The sequence below is a fragment of the Schistocerca americana genome, chromosome 2, assembly GCF_021461395.2.
Source record: "Schistocerca americana isolate TAMUIC-IGC-003095 chromosome 2, iqSchAmer2.1, whole genome shotgun sequence".
NCBI lineage: Eukaryota > Metazoa > Arthropoda > Insecta > Orthoptera > Acrididae > Schistocerca > Schistocerca americana.
Genome location: NC_060120.1, coordinates 524,541,184 through 524,562,211, shown reverse-complemented (window position 1 = coordinate 524,562,211; position 21,028 = coordinate 524,541,184). Strand labels below are relative to the sequence as shown.

At 41.3% G+C, this 21,028-nt stretch overlaps 1 protein-coding gene across 1 annotated transcript; it reads right to left on the bottom strand.

Annotated features, from left to right (window-relative positions):
* Nucleotides 1–362: 362 nt before the first annotated feature.
* On the bottom strand, nt 363–5,875 carry LOC124595924. The gene is made up of 3 exons (XM_047134838.1): nt 5,847–5,875; nt 3,025–3,249; nt 363–645 (listed from the first exon to the last, which is right to left on the bottom strand). Exons 1-3 carry the CDS (start codon nt 5,872–5,874, stop codon nt 584–586), a joined length of 315 nt encoding a protein of 104 aa, XP_046990794.1. The 5' UTR covers nt 5,875; the 3' UTR covers nt 363–583.
* Between the last annotated feature and the right edge of the window lie 15,153 nt (nt 5,876–21,028).

Here is a 21,028-nt window from a genome sequence, read left to right as displayed (position 1 = left end):
TGTGTTATAAAGGCAAGGAATGGACAAGCCACTGTGGCAGTCATAAGTCCCTGCTGTGTCCATCGGTGTCATCGTGTCCAGTCAACGTGTGAAGGTAGGAACCGGGCATTGGGGTGGTCCAAGGTTAGCATGAGTGGATGTTGTGTATTTTGTACAATTAATTCGCAGTTATAATTTGCCAGTATTTATGTAAAGGCAACTGATTAGGAAATGCATTCTACAATTGAAATATAACAGTTGACGACATGAAAGTACAGTTTTATTGTATCAGAATAAAACTATTACAAGGCCAAAAGAAAGATTAAAAAAACACGTAAAACCATGTTTTAAATAATAATTTTTGCACTCAGTTTCTAGCCGGATTGTGAAGCTGATTTATTGCATATCGTGAACCAATCAGACACTGTCATAAAAAAATATAAGTTGATTCCACCGGTTTTTGTTGCTAGTGAAAGAGGTAAGTTCTACACTCTAGGAATTTACTGCTTTCCGTGAAAATTGTTGATGTCTTCAGTCAGAAGCACAGCCATCTCGTCTTCACTCAGTCCCAGAAGAGTCAGTTCCTCCAGGATGAGCCGACACACTAGTTCTTGGGACAGTCTGACAGGACTGGTTTACATAGACTCTTTGGTTTCACCACGTAAACTACAATAAGCAGGAGAAATATATTTTAACAGAGTTAGAAACTATTAATAGAATTATTTACTATTTCACATTTACTATTGACAACACAGTGATAAGTCATCAACTTTTTACATGGCATGAAGTTCATCTGTTATGGTCGCAAAACAGTGAGATTTTGGAAGGCCTCTGGTAACAGATGCACTACAGAGAATGTCGTTTCCACATGTACCAATGACAGCTCCTTGGGGTCTCGTATTCGTTTAGACGTCACCATTACGGAAAGTATCTTTTTTCGTTCATGCGTTTTTAGTAGGTTTTCCTTCAGTGGACTGGGAAGTAGCTTGTCTGATCTGGACCCAAATATTTAGGAAGACATGTTTTAACAGGCTGTGACTGCTGTAATGAGTACTGCAATGCTGGAGCAGGCGTCCTAACTGCTGACAAACGCCCTATGCAGCCGCCATCCTATCCTTAGTGACAGATATTTGGTAGGTGGGCCCTCCGTGTAAACCTGAAGTTTGGTGCATTTCGAGAGAGTTTGGATGTCATAGAACCAACTTCTTCAAGGAGGGTTTTGGTCCCCAAGTGCACGGCATTCAATAAGCCACAAGTCTATTCTGCAACGTGCCAAATCATCACCAAACCTGGGCCTCAATTTCGCAACCCTTGGAGAATCCCGAATTTGGGAGCTGGGGAGTGATGACCACCCCGGTCCCTTGTAACCGTATCAACTTTCCCTATGTGAACGACCTGATACGAGACCGGTGAGGCCTGCGGCTGTACCTTGGAATGAGCAACGTGAAGCGGTACAAAGCGGTTATTCTCTTCTACACATTTAGCACAACCACGGAATTCCCCCGGCCACACACATGCCCACCCAGTACAGATCAGTCATTGTGGATTGACGAAAAATATTTTATATTCAAAATGCGTACAGAAGGAACATGGCCGACGAAAAAGATTTGTAACCAATAATATATACCTGGAAAAATTTATGCCTAGAGCAATCCTTCTTTCTATGAACTATTGATGCGTCAGCCCCTGCTATTCAAGGGGTGAATTTATTTTCACGTGGATTCTATTACAGGCCAGCAGTCTCAGTTCCATAGTCTCAAACCTCGCCATAAAGTGTTTAACTGGACGCTTCTGGATCTCTGTAGATCTTCCCCATCTAGTACAAGCGTATTAAGATAGTCAAGAGATTTCAGGCATGATCGTTAGAGCAATTAGACTAAACCATTTTAGCATTCCATTCCCCATGAGGCTGTCGAAGGTGAACGTAATAACTGGCATTACCTTTGACCATGAGTCTCATATTAACAACAAAACTTTCACACAATTTGAAGACAGTCTCTTCAGGCAACATATATCTACACTGACTTTGCTGGAAGCGCATACTGAACACCATGTTAACAGAAGTCTGGCAACAGCAGGGCCAAATGTTAAAGAAGCGGAAATTGTCAAGATACTGGCAGTACTTCCGACCTGTTGTGCACGGGAGCTGTGGGTGACATTCTATGCTGAGCTTGCTTCCAGTGAATGCTGGATTCTCACATAACTGCTGCCATTCTAGTAGATCCAATTGGGCATTTCTAAGTTCCTCACTTCATTAACGACTATAAACTCGTTGTATGGTTCTACTTACACACTCAGACCTCCTTTTTCTTTTGCCTGGGGGTTGCTTTGTTGTACATGATCATGAACGGCACCTGTCCATGATCCTAAATATGTTGCAAGACTCAGTCTGTAGTAAGAACAGTGTTCGATGTGTGTAATAGTGAGCACTTTATGATGCAGCTAAATGAGATTTCTATTTATTCAATAATGTATAACGAGTGTCGTTTATGTACACCAAGCTACAGTCAAAAGAGTGCCCCGCCTTTCATTTTATAATGTTTTACTGTATATAGACCTAGGTGCCAACCAGGCAACAAAATTACTGACAAAATAAACAACACAGCACGAATATCTGTTGCCTATTAAAATATCTCTTCGCTAAATGTTGAAACCAAAGGCAATGGAGAACTTCATGTCGCGCTATCCAACATAATTCAAATGATGGAACTCAGATTCTACACTGCAGAAAGTTAAAAAATGCAGCATTATTAAGAGTCTAGCAAATAAGTGGAAAAATAGGATTAAATATGTGCAGGAAAATGCTCTGAATAGTTTCGGTGAAGGATCTCGGTGGGTTGCAATTTTGTAAAGTGCATAATCTTGCATTGTTCACGGGGAGGTAACAATATGCCGTTTAAGTGTGAGGTAAGAGTAGCCACTTTCCTTTTATGGTATGACTAGCTCATATTCTCACATTCACTTTGGAACCCTTCACAACGTATTGTACTTAAGAGCCTGTGATTACCTTATACACAGCAAATGGTGTTATTGGATGTAACTTACCCTTCGGTAGCAGGTGGTAGCAAGAATACAGCTTCAGTGAATTGGCATACAAGTAGAACTTGTTGTCTGCCTGGACACAAATGGTATCCTCGTCTTCTTCCGCGTACGACGCCGCCACCAATGTTCTCACAGCTGGGATGGTGGCGGACGGCTGTTCCTCACTGTTGATGGCGGCAGTGGTCGACTCTTCTGGTTGTCCGTGCACCACCGCAACTGCGACCAGTGCTGTAGAAAACAATGAACATTATTACAGATTGAAACTTTTTCTACTGGCTGCTGGTGCAACTTTACCATCTAGCACTCTAATACTGCTGTATGTTAATGTGACTGCTAGCTTGACAACACTGAGATATAGTACAATTCAAATGACTAGTGCCACAACTCTGCCACTTGCTAATGTGTCTCCTCTGGCTAGTAATGGTACTCTGTTGTCTGATACTCTCTAAATTCTACATGAAATCCAATGTACTGATATTAGAAAAGTTATAGCATGAGATTACCGCATATTTGTGGCATTTGTGTAGAAAGTTTTAAGACGTGCTGTACCACAAAACGATACTCTTTTCGGTAGCTAATTGCTGATATAACTAAACATGTCTCTCTTAATGGAACAAAATCGAGACTTGAAAAGATAGTGTCAAGGGTACGATGAGGAAGTGTCACATGGCCACTACTGATCACAATATAATCGGTGTAAAAGAAAAAGTACTGCATATTTTGAGAGGTTATATCTCAGATCAAACCTTGTGAAATGTCCAGTACAAGTGGGCTCAAACCCGTTTGCCGTAAGACCTTTGAGCAGTAGCAGAAACTGTAAACCGTATTCATAGTTCTGGGTAAGTGGAGCACATACATTAACCCTAACTCAACCAGTATGTATTGTGAACAGCTTGTGAAAACCATTCACATTGTAATATTTTCTCTGCATTTGCCAGAATAATGGGAGGCTCTTATTACAAAAGGTGAATAGCGAACACCATATTGCGCACATCCTTTAGCGACGACTCACAAATGCAGGTCATATGTAATACCCGATGTCTCATGTATTTTTCAGCTACTTCCTTTCATGAATTTATAACCATTTCTTAAAACTACATCTACTTATGAATTTTGTCATTAATTAAACTTCATCAAAATATAGATTATGCGGGATAAATAAATAAGAAATAATTATGCACGCAGTTGTAGTAAATACGCTGTCAGAGTCAAGAAAAATTATGTTAAACTAACGTAAAGAATATATTCAAGTAAAAAACATCGTTGTCGCTAACTTATACAGTCCTAGAACAGAGGGCACAGATGAGTTGCGAACATCTGTGGTGTGGTAGAGACATGTGTGTCAGCTCGCAAATGACAAATGGAGATTGTTATCGAAATGGTGTTATAATACGTATGTGGGAACGCAAAATATATGTAAGTCAAATGGTTCAAATGGCTCTGAGCACTAGGGGACTTAACATCTGAGGTCATCAGTCCCCTAGAACTTAGAACTTAGAACTACTTTTAGAGACATTCTTCAAAGCAGACTTTCCAGACCCAGGTCGTTAACCATCAAGAGCGTACTACTCTCAAACCATAGCTTCCGTGAAAGTCGTAAGTAAAAGAAATAGTTAAATGAAATTCGATCCAGTTAAAGTTACAATTGATTTTCAATAAAATGTCACTGTTAGAAAAAGCATTAGTATCTATAGTTGTTCATACAATCAGATCAAATTAGAAGTGACTCAAATGCAATTCATATTTTATTGACAAAAGTATGATGGCTAACTGATAGTCAAAGAAAGTTAACGAATTTATGTTGCGATCTGTAAAGGACTTTATTGCATATGTGTACGTAGCATTAGCATTAGCAAATAACATTTGCCATAAATGACGGTTTCTATGGCATCATTTGCGAAGTAAAGAATTGTACCATGTTCTGGTCACAATTTAACATATTTTCAAAGAGACAGCATTATCATGAATTATATAATACAGCATAGCTTCTATGGAACGTTGCTAGTTATTGCAAAATTATAATTAACATTATTTCAGGCTAGATTAATGTCTTCACTGTTCATGTTACACGTGTTTTCACATCTAAGCTCGCGCGATTGCATTTCATTTATCTGGCCCGTTACCTTTCTTGCCCGGCATTTTCGTGATTAGCTATTTATCAAATTTAACTTTTGCCCCTTTTTGTAGATGACGACCTTTCTACTCAGCAATCTAAATTCGTGCAGACGACATTGGCATACGTAGTTACGGTTAACTACAGAAAAACTTTATTTATTCCCTTTCTTTTACATTTATATCATTATTGCACAGAGTAAACACTCTTTTGTTAACGATCAGGTAGTAACTCACTACGATCTATCAGCAAACATTGATATTCGGATTAGATTCCTTGTTTCTATGTACTATGGAACGATAGGTACACGTGTCACAAGAAGCATTTGTCTAGTCCAGTGACAATATGAGGAGTACGCGCTGCTACACAACAACAAAATACCGTGATCCCATTTGATTACTCATTACCTTAGTGCATTCTGTGGGTAATTCGAGATGGCAAACAGCTTACGTAGACTTGATGTATTTCAAAGTAGTCAAGATGAGCAAGTGCTCATGCCTATTAAGGTGTGCATTTCATAGTCTACGTGCAAAGAAATTTTTTTCTTGTTTCCTTCCATATCACCATCCCTCGAAATTGTGGCAGTGACCCATTTTTCGTAGGGTCTATAAATAGATTTTCAAGCGAATTAATGTCTCAGAAATCGTGTAAAAAGAAGGTAATAAAAAATGTGTATCGTGAAAGAAAATTTATATATTCTGCCAATACTTTCCAGCAACAAAGAACAGAGGAGCCTTCATTGTACTCGTAAGAAATACTACTGCGGTATTACATTATCATTGATATCCAATGGCATCACCGAATCTGATCGTGCAGTTCCTTTCTGATTTTCCGTTCCAGGAACTGTGGTTGCAGCTACATGCAGGAGATTCACTTTCCTTGTTTTTGAGAAGCTGCGTTATAGTTCGCTCTGTCTTATTTATTACCAACGCTATATCAACAACCGGGATCAAAAAGACGGGTTATCATACCGCACCGTTCACTTCCTTTTCATTCGATGTAGCTGCGCGTAGTAGCTGCGCCGTCTGAGTCTCCTTGTCACGGTCCGTTCGGCTTCCCTTGCCCCGTCGGAGGTTCGAGTCCTCCCTCGGGCATGGGTGTGTGTGTTGTCCATAGAGTAAGTTAGTTTAAGTAGTGTTAGCTGAGTTGACATGTCACACAGGTCTTACGGCAGTCCTTGTTAAATGTGCAGTGAGAAGAGAAAGCTCTAGTAAAAAAGTGAGTTCCTGCAATTAGCTCATAACGCTTTTTTTAAATTCATTTAACACAATTTACGCACAGGCTCGAAATGAAGGTCTTTTTCTATCAACGAAGCCTCTGATAATGCAGTATTTCCCAAATCCTGAGGAAATTAAATGTATAGATGCCACTGATGGTTTATACTATGCACTTTGCGATCTAAACAGCTTTCCATTTTGAAGATGAGAGCCCTGTACCCAGAGGATAGTACACCTAGGATCTAGGTGCGCCGGCCGTTGTTGGCCAGAGGTTCTAGACGCTTCAGTCCGGAACCGCGCGACTGCTACGGTCGCAGGTTCGAATCCTGTGTCGGGCATGGATATGTGTGATGTCCTTAGGTTAGTTAGGTTTAAGTAGTTCTAAGTTCTAGAGGACTAATGACCTCCGCTGTTAAGTCCCATAGTGCTCAGAGCCATTTTGATCTAGGTGCGGTGCGATTTTAAATACATATACTGACGTAGGCATGCGTATTAAAACACAGACATATCTTACCAGGCATAATACGGTGCTGCGGTCAGCAACGCCTGTATAAGACAACAAGTGTCTGGTGCAGTTATTATATCGGTTACTACTGTTAAAATGGCAGGTTATCAAGATTTAAGTGAATTTGAAAGCGGTGTTATATAGACGGCGCACGAGCGTTGCGACACCGCATCTCCGAGGCAGCGATGAAGTGGGGATTTTCTAGTACAACCATTTCACGAACGTACCATGAATATCAGGAATCCGATAAAACATAAAATCACCAACATCGCGGCGGCCGGACAACGGAAACTGGAACAACAACGACAGAAGAGAATCTTTCATGGTGACTGATGTGCCACACTTCCGCAAATTGCTGCAGATTTCTGTGTAGGCCATCAACGGGTGTCTGCGTGCGAACCATTCAACAAAACTTCGTCGATAAGTGCTTTCGGAGCATAAGACCCATTCGCATACCCTTGTGACTGCACGGCACAAAGTTTTACGCTTCGCCTGGGATCGTCAATGCTGACATTGGAAGGTTTATGAGTAGAAACATGTTGACTGGACGGACGAGTCTCGTTTAAAATTGTGTGGAGAAAATCTTATGAATCCATGGAAGCAGCATGACAGCAGGGGACGTTCAAATTGGTGGAGGCTCTGTAATGGCTTGGGACGTGGTCAACTGAAGTGACATGGGATACGTGATTCGTCTAGAAACGACTCTGACGGGTGCCACGTACGTAAGCATCCTCTCTGATCACCTGCATCCATTCATGTCCATTGTGCATTCCGATGGACTGGGGCAATTCTGGCAGGACAATGCGACACCCTGCACGTCCAGAATTGATACAGAGTGACTCCGGAAACACTCCTCTGAGTTCAAACACTTCCGCTGGCCACCAAACTCTCCAGATATGGATTTTATTGAACATATCTGTGATACCTTGCAACAAGCTGATGAGGAAAAATCTCAACCTCCTGGTACTCTTACGGATTTATGAACAGCCCTGAAGGTTTCACGGTGTCAGTTCCACGCAGCAGTACTTCAGACATGCCATGTCGAGTTGAGGCACTTTTGCGTGCCCGTGGGGGGCTCTCCATGATATTGGGCAGGTGTACCAGTTCTTTGGCTCTACACTGTAACACATACATGATTAGATTAAATCTGTGAGCGCTCTCTCAGATGGGCATGTTAGATTCCTTTACACACTCGTTTTACCTGTAACGGGAAAGAAGCAGACGCTTTATGTCGACACTAAGCGTCGCATGAAAGTAGAGACGAGTACTACTTGTTTGGGCTGATTCCAAGTAACACAATCAAAAACGTAATTGCAAATATCAGCATAAAAGCCGGAGAAAATGCTCATGACGACTCTTCGGAGGTCAGTTACATACACATTTTAAGTGGCGAATCGATAGAGCGTTCGCCGGCCGAAGTGACCGTGCGGTTCTAGGCGCTGCAGTCTGGAACCGCGAGACCGCTACGGTCGCAGGTTCGAATCCTGCCTCGGCCATGGATGTGTGTGATATCCTTAGGTTAGTTAGGTTTAAATAGTTCTAAGTTCTAGGGGACTAATGACCTCAGACGTTGAGTCCCATAGTGCTCAGAGCCATTTTTTTGATAGAGCGTTCCCATATTTAATCTAGTGCAACATTCGCTTAAACGATGTGTGTTAACAGGTCAGTGAAATCCGAGCTCCGAGCTAAAAGTCCTCTCACCCCAAACCACTGACATTTCGAAATCAGTGGTATGAATGGAGAGCTAAAACGAGGTCAGCAAGTTTGTCTGTTATGTTTCCTGATGAAAGATGGTTGTGCATCACTGACAATGATGGCCGCTGAGGGCCTGCAACCAATCTGTGTGAATGCTTAACACCCTGGACCTATACAGGGAATCACTGTCATGGCCGCGATTTCGTGTAATGGCGGGAGCACTCTCGCGGTTATCCCAAGCAGCCTGAATCAAAATTAGTACGTCGATCTGTTGATTCGCCCTGTTGTCTTGCTATTACTGAATAGCATCTCATGGGTGATTTCCAACAGAATAACGCTAGCCTACACAGCACTATTGCAATATAACATGCTCTGCAGAGTGTCGACATGTTGCCTTGGCCTGGTCCATCTACAGATCTGTCTCCAGTCGAGCGCCATGAGACGACAACTCCAGATTCATTCGCAGCCAGCATTAACCGTCCCTGTACAAACGAACCAATAGCATAATGCATCCACGTTTGCGTATTCACATTCAAAATTCTGGCTGTTACACCGGTTTTTAACGTATCAGCAATGGCTTATTTCGCGCTTACGTTAACCTGTGATCGTACGAAGACAGTCACTTGCGTACGTTGTATAGTCAAATGTATTCCAGAATTTTCAATACTCTACGTCAATACTTTCTGGTGTCGCGACTTTTTTCCTCAGTGTATATTAGATGCTACTCCAATAGTAGATCAGTACTTTGAGTTTGGATAAGCACGGATTTTATTGATTGCTTATATAGAGGTCTTTCCCATTTCATTCATCAATGAAACCTAGGCGGATTATTGGTCGTATGTATCTCAGCCAGCAGGCATGACTCATTTCATTCTCAAAGTATCTACGGTGATACATAAAGGGATGCCAGACATTCACAGATTTTGTTGTATCCGTGCGTAGGAATGACAAGGTTTCCACGGTAGATCTGGCGTCATTGACAGAACATTTGCCAGTGGAGACTCGTGGATGAGGTTTTTGGAATTCACTGACTATTTACACCACCTTCCGTTTATGTAGTCTGTGGATTAGACGTCGTCTGGTAGGACGACCTGATATGAATTCTACAGGCTTGTGCAGTATTTTAGTACACATTGTACAAGATTTCTGTAAGCAATCAAAAGCATACACAACAATGGACCAATAATTAAAACTCCAGAAATGAGCCTACGAGACCGACCCGCTTCAAATTCATACAGGTTCTACTATTGACATATTTATAGCACATAAGAGTCTCATGTTATAGCCCATTAAGTGTGTAGTCTAGAATTACGTTTTGTGAACTGCATTCCCAAGAGGGCCCCCAACCCTTTTGTGAAAAAATGGTATGCAAACATCGCGACCTGAGCCCTTCCAATACTACCGTTACCTCTGGCAAGCTTCCGTTTGCTCGCCAGCCGAGTGTTGAATGCCACACACTAAGCAGACAGCTATTGAACCGCATGGATTTCAAAGTAAACACAGACCTATTGAAAAAGTCGCCTTAAATCGGCCGATGATGTGAATGTTGAAGCGAAGCATTCGTTGGTGAGCAACAGTGTGTAACTTGTCGCATTTCAGTTGCATAACACACACCCAGGTATAGTGGGCTCTGCCTATGTGTACTCCGTGTTTTCATATGTATTCGTGGAAACTTGTGGTCCTCGATTTCTCAATCAGCAACACACCCAGCAGAATCAGGACACCTCAGAGAATAGAAACACTCAACATAAACGTAAATTTACACTATACAGTTCTCCATATCAAGCTTCTCTTAGAGATCGCAACAGAACACGTCCTATAATTCAGATAATATTTACAGCAATAAAACGTGAAAACTATCTTTTCTTACACCGTTCTATACAAGCAAAGGTTTTCAGGGTCTTCCAGTCGTATATTACACCGTTCTATACAAACAAAGATTTTGACGGTATCCTAGTGCACTTAATTAAATTTGTTAACTGACCAAGAGCTGGTCTCTTGGTCAGCCCTCCGTAACTTACGAGCAGATGTGGATACCGTAGTCTTAAAATCTGACAAAGGAAACGCTGCTGTCCTCATGCCAAGGGATGACTATATTAATAAGATCAATGTTTTATTGTGTGATTCAACGTATCGCAAAATCGATAAGGATCCCACGAGCCGAGTAGTGCGAAAAACAGCAGAACTTTTATCAAATAGTTCTCTACCGAAGGAGGTTATCAAGAGACTGAAACCAAACAGTTCAGTTCCACATAGGCTATATGGACTGCCTACGATCCACAAGGAAAACGTGCCATTACGTCCAATTGTGAGTAACATTGGAGCAGCCACCTACGACCTAGCAAAATTCTTGGCATCTTTGCTCAAACCAATGATAGGCAAGTGTGCACATCACATAAAGAATTCTGGTGATTTTATCAGTCGACTTCAGTCACTACAACTGCAAAGTAGTGACTTATTGGTCAGTCTTGATGTGGTTTCACTGTTCACAAAGGTGCCTCTGGTGGACTCACTACACCTCATTGGCAATATGTTTGGTGCAGACATTACAGCGATGTTTGAGCACACTCTCTCCTCTATATATTTTATATTTAACAACGAATTTTATGAACAATCTGATGGTGTCGCCATGGGGAGTCCTTTGTCTCCCCTGGTGGCCAATCTTTTTATGGAGGATTTTGAGGAGAGAGCACTCGACTCTGCCACTTTTAAACCGACAGTATTTTGGCGGTACGTTGACGACACTTTTATAATGTGGCCTCATGGTCTGGGCCGTCTCCAAGAATTTTTACGTCACATGAACTCCATACATGAAAACATAAAGTTTACCATGGAGATAGAGAAAGATGGTTGTCTGCCATTTTTAGACGTCTTGGTGCGACGGAAGAGTGATGGCACACTTGGTCACTCGGTGTGCAGAAAGCCCACTCATACAGACCTATATCTACAAGCTACTAGTTGCCACCATCCAGCACAAACAATGGGCGTTCTCAAAACCTTGGTCCACCATGCCCATACTATCTCTGACGCCGACAGTCTTCAAGCGGAACTGGAACACCTGCAAAAAGTATTTTTGAAGAACGGCTTTTCACCTAGGCAAGTGAACAGAGTGATGAAGACCTACAAACGACGGAACAAGGAAGAGGAAGAGGCCTTCAGGTCGACTGTTTATCTACCATTTTTTGGGAATATTTCTTCACAGATAGGCAGAATATTGAGAAAGTATCAAGTGAGAGTCATCTTTCGTCCTCCTTCTAAAATTTCATCACTGGTGGGATCCGTTAAAGAAGACCTGGGCCTGCGTAAACCAGGTGTTTACAAAATTCCGTGTGATTGCGGCAAATCATATGTAGGGCAAACGACACGAACTGTGCAAACGCATTGTGGAACACCAACAGCATACTCGCCTTCTCCAACCCACCAAGTCCGCAATCGCCGAACATTGTATTTCCACAGACCATTCCATGAATTACAACGACACAAAAATTTTGGCCCATACATCAAACTTTTCGAGCTCGATTATCAATGACTCTGTGGAAATAAGATTGTCTGACAACGAGACTCTCATCAATCGAGATAGCGGTTATCAGCTAAACTCTGCTTGGAATCCTGTTATAGAGAAACTTCGTAGTCGACGTAGTTATCTGCATAAAGATGGAAATCGACCTGATACCGATACGCCAGGCTTTCACAGTGGAGGGCGCGAGGCGCAGCGCACGGAGCCGTTATGAACGCGCACGTTGAGCAGCGCATGCGCAATGTCACCTCAGAAGGCTTTAAATAGCGGAGCTCAGCGCGTACTCGCCAGTACTACTACAGTGGCATTCACCTGAAGGTGGCTAGAAGACTCTGCGCCGAAACATCGTGGCAGAACGTTACTGATATCCGGCAGTTCTCCCGTGTTTTTATGGAACAAGAGGACATCTTATTTTAAGACCTCGCAGCAACATTTCTTCGGACTACTTCTCAAGCGCATTGTGTCCATTACATATGTATGTAACACACTGAATGAAATTCCATAGTAAATAGTCTGACAAAATGAAATTGTTCATGGCGGCATCTTTAACGTAATACATTTTGGCCAACTTCCTAGACTGTAATGAGTAACTTTCGGCAGGAGTAACAGGAAGTAGAAAATTTGTGTAGGAGTACCTGATACTAACAGTTCCCAAAACTTGAGGCTGTGTGGACTCAAAATTATAGAACTCGCTGAAATTTTGTGTAGAGAGACCTCACGAGAAACCATAGCCAAACTATGTTTGATTTTTATAGCATTGTGAGGGGGCACCCCAAGATATCATTTAGTTGTTCACTTTATTGAGCTTTAAATAATGTTAATCCACAATAACGACCACTTCAGAAGAGCTCATGAATGCAACTGAAAAAGAAACGTGATTTCTGCTGCTTTAATGTAGTATGACTAGCTTGGGATAGGTGTCACTGCCGGTCTTGGGTAAGTTAGATTTAAGTAGTTTTAAGTTCTAGGGGACTGATGACCTCAGCTGTTAAGTCCCATAGTGCTCAGAGCCATTTGAACCATTGATAGGTGACATTCAACGCATGTCATAAAATTTCTGGTGTGCACTATTATGCTCGGCTGAAGCGCTTTTATTTTACAAAATCTTTAGGAATAAATATGTCTTTATATACGTTCTTTATTTTTTAAATCGTTTTATAACACAGGTAGGATGGTGTAAGGAAAGTATAAGTCGCTTCATAAGCACGAAATTTAGCATGCTTACAGTTCATATTATATGACAATGGATATCAAAACATAGGAGATGTTGCACTATGATGGTCGATAGGTGGTTCTACTGACGAACACCAGATAACAGTGACCCAAGGACCGAAACTCGAGACGGTTGTCGGATGCTCCAGAGCCTATCGTGAATGACAGCATCTGGACAGCGAGGTTGATGCCCGAAACAATAGTACGATGCCTCAGCGTAGTTTGGTTGCATCTGAAACAGGCTCCACCTAGTTGTCCGTCGCAATGAGGTTACTTGCAACCGTTGTGCCAAGGAATCAGAAAAATACAACACAACTTACATAGGTTGTGCTGAAATGGATGGCGTTGGTAAAACGCAAGTTACACGGCAGCAAATGTGTAATACCCTTTTCTCTATGTTCCTCCCTTTGAAACAGCAGACGAGCTCAATAGCAGCATTGTAAAGTTAATGTTAACAAAATGCAGTTACACAATGTTTCTCTGTTTTCTCTGCATTGCCAGTACAGTGAAGTCAATAACCACCACACACACAAAGTAATTCACATCGACAGTCAAGTCGCAGATGGGATTGGTGCTGGTAATGTGATAAGGTACACCTGGACGATTTTGTTTGTGCATAATTGCATACACTTAGGATCAAGTATACAAACAACGGTAAATTATCATCCTCCACTTCCTCTTAACCAATTGTTAGTATAATTGATTTATGGACCCCAGGAATTGGTGATTATCCACCCTACTGAGAAACCCCCACCCATGCCTCTCGCACTCCTCCTCTCCCAACCTCTGGAAGAGACACATTTCTCTTGTCATCCCTCCAAAGTCCAGTTTACAGTCACTCTTCCCCGTTTTCTCCACTTGAGAAATCCCCCAGACTTACTGTATACTCTTTTACATGCCCCTATTGTCTCCAATCAGTATATTGGCTGGAAAAACTCACTTTGCGCTGAGAGAGGGTGTAAGATAGCCTGTTTATTTGTTTACTTTATTTTAAAGGGGGTTGAGTTGTCCTCCACAATCCCCAGCCCCTCAACCACAGCCTCACATTTTCCATCATGTGTGAATCCGTTGCCTCAAATATGAATACAACACACCCTGCCACCTCCACTTGTGAATGGGCGCTAAACTGGGTGGAGTGGAAGGTACTGTCTTTACTTTTGGTGGGATATGTGCTCAGTTAACAAGATGTGAATGGGCGGTAAACTGGCTGAAGTGGAAGGTACTGTCTTTACTTTTGGTGGTATATGTGTTCAGTTAACAAGATGTTGGTGATGGACACAGAGGATTTTAATAAGTGTATTACCTGTAACCATCCAACTGGGAACTGCATTCTACAGCCTTCTACAGAACAGATGGAAGGAACTGATGATGAATGATTATAGGAGGAATACCTTTCACGAGGATATAGGACGATAGACTGAGCATGTATTTCGCTACTCATAAAGAATACTGCCTGTAATAGAACTGCTCATGTTTTTCAATTTTTTTTAAATGGCCAGTCAGTCTACAGTGTTTAAGACAGATTTGTCCTTTTTCACTACCACAGACTGAATGAAGCTGAGATACTCACCTTGGAGTATGGGCTCAACTGAGGACGCTTGAAACGGATTTTCTCTGATTTCAAATTGAGTGCACGTATATGGTCACCTTGCTGTGAGCTCTAGTCCACAATACTAGTCGAAATTGGCGGGGAAGTCACAGAATAATTGCCTCCAAACGATCCACAAATGTGTATCGCCTGGGGAAGTTGTAGACAGGCCCATACATACGTGGCAAGATCGACAGGACATCAAAATACCACTGAAGAGCAGAAGAGTGGCCTCCTACCGATCTACAAATGTATAGCTACTCAGAAAAGTGTACAAAAATACGTGGTAAGAAAGCAAACTATGATTGAAGTGTAAGAAGGCCAATACACACTACCACAACTCTTGGAAAATACGTCACTACTCCAATTACTTATCTAAATTGTAATAAAAAAGCATCACTTGTAAACAACATGTCATAATGCAACATATGCGCTAATATTTATGAAAAATCATTGTAATAACACAACTACTACAATAACTAAGAGTAAAATATACCGCCAGGACTGAGACGATTTAGCTGCATATGTGATCACCCAAAAGTGTGCATACAATCCAACCATGTTAGAAACAATTTTATCTCCTTCCTTACTTCCCCTCTTCCAATAACTCCTCCTCCGATAGCTAGACGTAACGGTGTTCCAAGCCTGTGCTAGAATTTCCCTGTTGCTGAAGGTACACGAAGAAGTTGCGGTGTGACTCTTTATAAATATGTAACGTGTGAATACACAAGCACCCTCGAATACTGCTGGTTCGCACGCCAATCGGCCACAAAGGAACAAATGCAAAACATTTTCATTGTGTTGTAAGGATTGACATTTGAAAACCCAAGTGCACACCTACCACAACGTTTCCAGTTAACGTATCCTGCAAAAAAAAAAAAAAAAAAAAAAAAATTGTATTTACGCACACTCCTGATAATGACGAATGCAGTGTCACCAGACTGGAGGTGTGTCAGGAGCCACGGCCACACGAGCCGTGCCAGACGTTGCAGCCGCCTCTTCAAGGTATTCACACGTCAGCTGCAGCGGGTGCAATCAGGACAGACAGGCCGTCACTGTGAAGTCCCAGAAGGCAAACCATCACTGTACACTGGGGAACAATCGTCTAACGCAAAAACTTATCATACTGAATCTTCTCAACATTTCATGTAAAAATCGGATAGTACACACACCACACATAACAGCTTCTGTCACTGCACAATCAGAGTAATTGCTAGATCGCTATTCAGCTATCCAGAGGGCGCTGTGAGCCCTGCAGCCAGGATCTGACCCCAAAATTGCGCCCAAGAGCCGACTAGCTGGATTCTTTCCTTGCACTCGTCTGTTGCTCGAGATTAAGCCACAGCTTCCAGTCCAATAATTCGTCATGACGACTCTTGTGCTCTGCCCATGGCACACTGCATGACAGCCAGATGGGTCTCGCAATTACACCCTGGAACAGACTCTCCAGGAGGTGCTCTTTTCAGGTAACACTATGGAGAACTGATACTGGAAGCTGACTACAAAAGGATTCTACTTCTACCAACATATAGGTCCCTATCTCACGTAACGACCATAAAACATGCTACGAGATATTAACGATCCTATAGAGGTTAAAGCGGTCTTTTTCTCTCTCGCTGTATTTGCAAGTGGAATAGGAAAGGAAATATCTAGTAGTGGTACAGGGATATCCTCTGCCAAGGACTGCAAACTATACCGTTATAGATGTAAATTTAGCCTACCTATTAAGATGTCAGTCTAACCACTTATAGGCAGATAAACCTCATGGAAAAATGTTGCCCCTTATTTGTCAAGGAAACAAAAGAACTTCTGCTGCTGATTGCCTCTCTGTAAAAACCTTCGGGTTATAATATTCACAACAACGCAGTGTATATGAGGATTGCGCAAAGAAATAGAAACATAGCACACAACGTAGCACACAGCACACAAATTTTTTTGGTATAGAATGATTGTCTATAAATATTCCCTTTTTTCAAATCGTGCAAAGCACTATAACACGAATCTAACAGTATCACAGAGCTTCCATTAAACTTTTCCATGAAAACTACAGTATCGCACACCATACACTGATCAACCACAATATTATGACCACCCAACTAATAGCCGGTATGTCCAACTTTTGCATGGATAACAATTGTTACGTTTCATGGCATGCAAGCAGTAAGGCGTTTGTAGGTAACTGGAGGGAGTTGGCACCACATCTGCGCATACAAGTCACCTAATGCCTGTAAATTCTGGCGATGGGAGCATGACTTCTGACGCCATGTTCAACCACATCCCCGACATGTTCCATTGGGTTCAGACCTGGCGAGTCAGTGGGCGAGCACTTCAACTTGCCACAGCGTTCCTGAAACCACTACATCAAACTCCTAGCCTTGTGACATGGCGCGTTATCTTGTTGAAATGTGCCACCGCTGTTGTAAAACATGATCGTCATGAAGGACTGACCATGGTCTGCAAGCAGTCCGGCTACTCCTTGGCCATTATGGTGCCGTGCACGATCTCCACTGTACCCATGGATGCCCACGTGAATATTCCCCAGCATAATGGAGCCGCCACACTGTTCTCCAGCCCACAGTACGAATTTCAAGGAGCTGGTCCTCTCGAAGACGACAGACTCGTGTACTTAAAACAACATGATGCACGGTATCGTGATTCATCAGACTATGCAACCCTCTGCCACTGCGCCAGCGTACAGTGCCGATTGTCACATTCCCATTTCACTCGTAGACGCTGATGCTGTTAACTCTGGAACATGCATGAGTTGTTGGCTGCAGAGGCCCATAGTTAGGAGCTTCTGTAAAAGATGGCCAATCTTAGAGATCTTGCGTTCGTTTGAATTTGCCATGCTTTTATCGTTGTTGCAACAGGGCTCTAATTCGTTTTATGTACCAAGCGAGATCAGCACCGTTGTTTGTTAATTTATTTGGTACGAATTTTTCAATTGCTCTTGAAACTATTTCTTTTAATTCATACCGCATTTGGTCTACACTTACAATGTTAATTTGGAAGGGGTGAAGACCAACTATCAGAAAGGCGTTGGAAAAAGGTGACATATTTTTCACGAATTACTGTGTTGTCAACGAAGACTGTATACGATCAGAAGAAGACATCTGGACAACAGCCTGTAATTCTTAATACAGTTTTTCATTCATTTGGGGTCCAGATACAAAATCAACTATTAAAAGTGCTTTGAATAACTTTCCCTCTGTGGGTCAAACTGTTTCTTTAACTTATACTTTCCCTCCATCGTTCAAACTATTTCTTTAACTTAACGTCTTTTTCAAAAGTGAACTTATCCGCTTTTCCATTTACCTCCCGAACGTATCCTTTTGTATAAACATTTTCGCCTGTTAATTTTCGTATGGCCTCGGGATTGCCATGGTATGCGATTTGAGTTGTTAGGGCATCCTGTTGTAATTTTTGTCTGATTAGATGACATTTTGTGTTGCTTTAATGATAAGAGTTTAAATTTCGTTTTCACCATTGCCTGTAAACTTCGACATAATGCCGTAAATGGGTATTGAGTATGACTAGCCAATTTTATTCACTCTCAGCCTTTGATTCCATTTCACGCCCCTGAAGCGATAATATTTCTGATACCCGCATCAACGAATTCGCTAGCTTCAGCGTATGATTCCACCTGATTATGTTTCTCAGATTACTTTTTTATATATTTTCTACCTTTACCTTAATACAGAGCTGGCTATAATTACCTGGGTAAATTGCGTATATTAGATTAATAACAGCACGCAAATAATATTAAGTGAAAATGTGCACCCTTCAGTAAGAATTTCAAACAATGTAACAACGATGTACCATGTTGCGTACTCGCTACACAATGTCAGTTAACTTGCGCAACGTAACTTCATAACAGTCGCAATTAATTCACAATAAATTAAAATTATGAAATTTTGAAATTAAATGGGCTGTGAACGACTAATTATATGCACATAATTATTTATATCTACAAATGCGGTAAATAAGTAATGTTGTCCTTACCTCAAACGTCGTGTGGTAAAGAAATACACACAATTTCAAAAAATTATGAGATCTTTTTCTTGACTTCCATCCGTATCCGCCAATATTTTAGAGTTTTCGTTCAGTACAAGGAACAGAGAAAAACAAGTTTTAATAAAATAATGACAATAAAATTTCATACACATAATATTTATAAATTGTGCTATAGGACGGTCGACAGAGTAATGTATCACCTCTCCTCCCTCGCATGGGTTTTCTTATTTTAAGATTGTTCATTAGAGTAAAATATTATTAAGAAAAATATACATCACACTGCCAATAAGAGAAGAGAACATGTAATCATAAAAGTTAGAAAGAAAATGTTGATTCTTTCGCTTTTTTCTTACTGTCTAAGAGATCCTGTAAGATATTGCGAGTTTGATTTCATTTTCATGAACAATTAGCAGCAGCCCAAGAAATGGTCGTTGTAATGAAGAGAGTTTGATGACAACGTGTCGTCTTGGTGTTAACTGCCAAAGTAAACTGATAGATTTTGTAATAATAACTAGACTTCGTTTAAAAATGTAGATTGCAGTTTCAGTTTCAACTTCATAATGTTGAGTTCAGAAGACGATAGAGCGCTTACTGCGTGCGATCGTTATCTCACCAAACTGGTTGCTTCAATCTGTACGGAATGCAGGATTATGCACTACACTGCAAAGTAAATAGGAAATAAATCAGATAACATTACTGTTTCACAGTATAACTCAAGTTGCATAAATGATACAACCCTCTGGCAGCAAGGAAGAAAGAAATCACTACAATCTATTACTTTAGCAAAGGACGAACACCAAGTTCGAATTCGCAGAATGACTTTTGATGTTTTAGCCGCGAGGGTTTGTCGCGCGGTCTTGGGCGCCTTGTCACGGTGCGTGCGGCTCCACCCACAGGAGGTTCAAGTCCTCCATCAGGCATGGGCGTGTGTGTTGCCCGTAGCGTAAGTTAGTTTAAGTTAGATTAAGTAGTGTGTAGGCTTAGGGACCGATGACCTCTGCAGTTTGGTCCCGTAAGACCTTACCGCAAATTTCCAATTTTCGACATTGTAACTGAGAATTTGGAACTATCCCTCGTATTTGCATTAACTTGCATGGAAACCAATAAATATCGGGACAGTTCTAGTGCTGTAATATAGGCTATGTGCTATTTGTAAGAGTATATGTGGATGCTCTGTTACAGTAAGACAATATTCCTCTCTTTGTGCCAATACAGACTGAACGAAGTACGCTAGCAAATTAATGGGCAAAAGAAGAAGCGTTATATAGTAAGAAATGACATCAAGTGGCAGTTTTGATTTCACGTTTTAGATACAGTACATATTCATTCCAAAGACGTATTACAAATTCTGTTAGCATCTCGTCTCCAGATTGCTACCTATACAGATCATTTATAATATTGGTTGTTGTAAACATAAGATGCCAAATATTTGTACAAACATCGAGTATAATTAATATCGGGATCTCCTCAACATTCGTAAACGTTGTAAGGATTACGAGAGTCTATTTTCGTGTATTGTACTTTCAGGCTTGTAGTCGTCAATTTCAAGACAGTTTGAGAATATTACAACGAGTATTTCTTCCTGAAATGTTACGCTTTTGGCTTTGTGAATTCAGTCGTTGAGGCACAATTACGTTTTCGGTGGGACTATAAGGTTATGTAATAAAATATTATCACGTAATTAGAATTTCCTTGCTGTTAAGTTCCAGTATTAACGATGTTACACCGAGCTGTTTTTTGTTAGCGGTAGCAATTCATTCCACTTTGATTCAGAAATTATGTTCATGCCGCTGAGTTCCTTCTAAGATCCACAATACGCTCTTCGTACAGTAAGCAAACATCTCCGTTCTTCTCATAACGCCAGGACACAATATAAGTCAGTTGTTATTAATGGCGGTGAAGCAGGGGTTCATCTTTTCATACAAAGTGTGAGTACATTACGTCTTGTATTGTGAGCTATGATAACAACCTGAATACAACCTGCCTCGTGCACAAAGCTGAGCTACACCCGCCGTTACATTCATGTACTTCAAGTCAATTCAGAAGTATATAGCAACTTGCCAGTTCTGTGCATACAATATTCGTTACCGTGCCCATTATACATGTGTTCCAAAGTGAGTCCCTTTTGTATCACGTGATGTTTAAT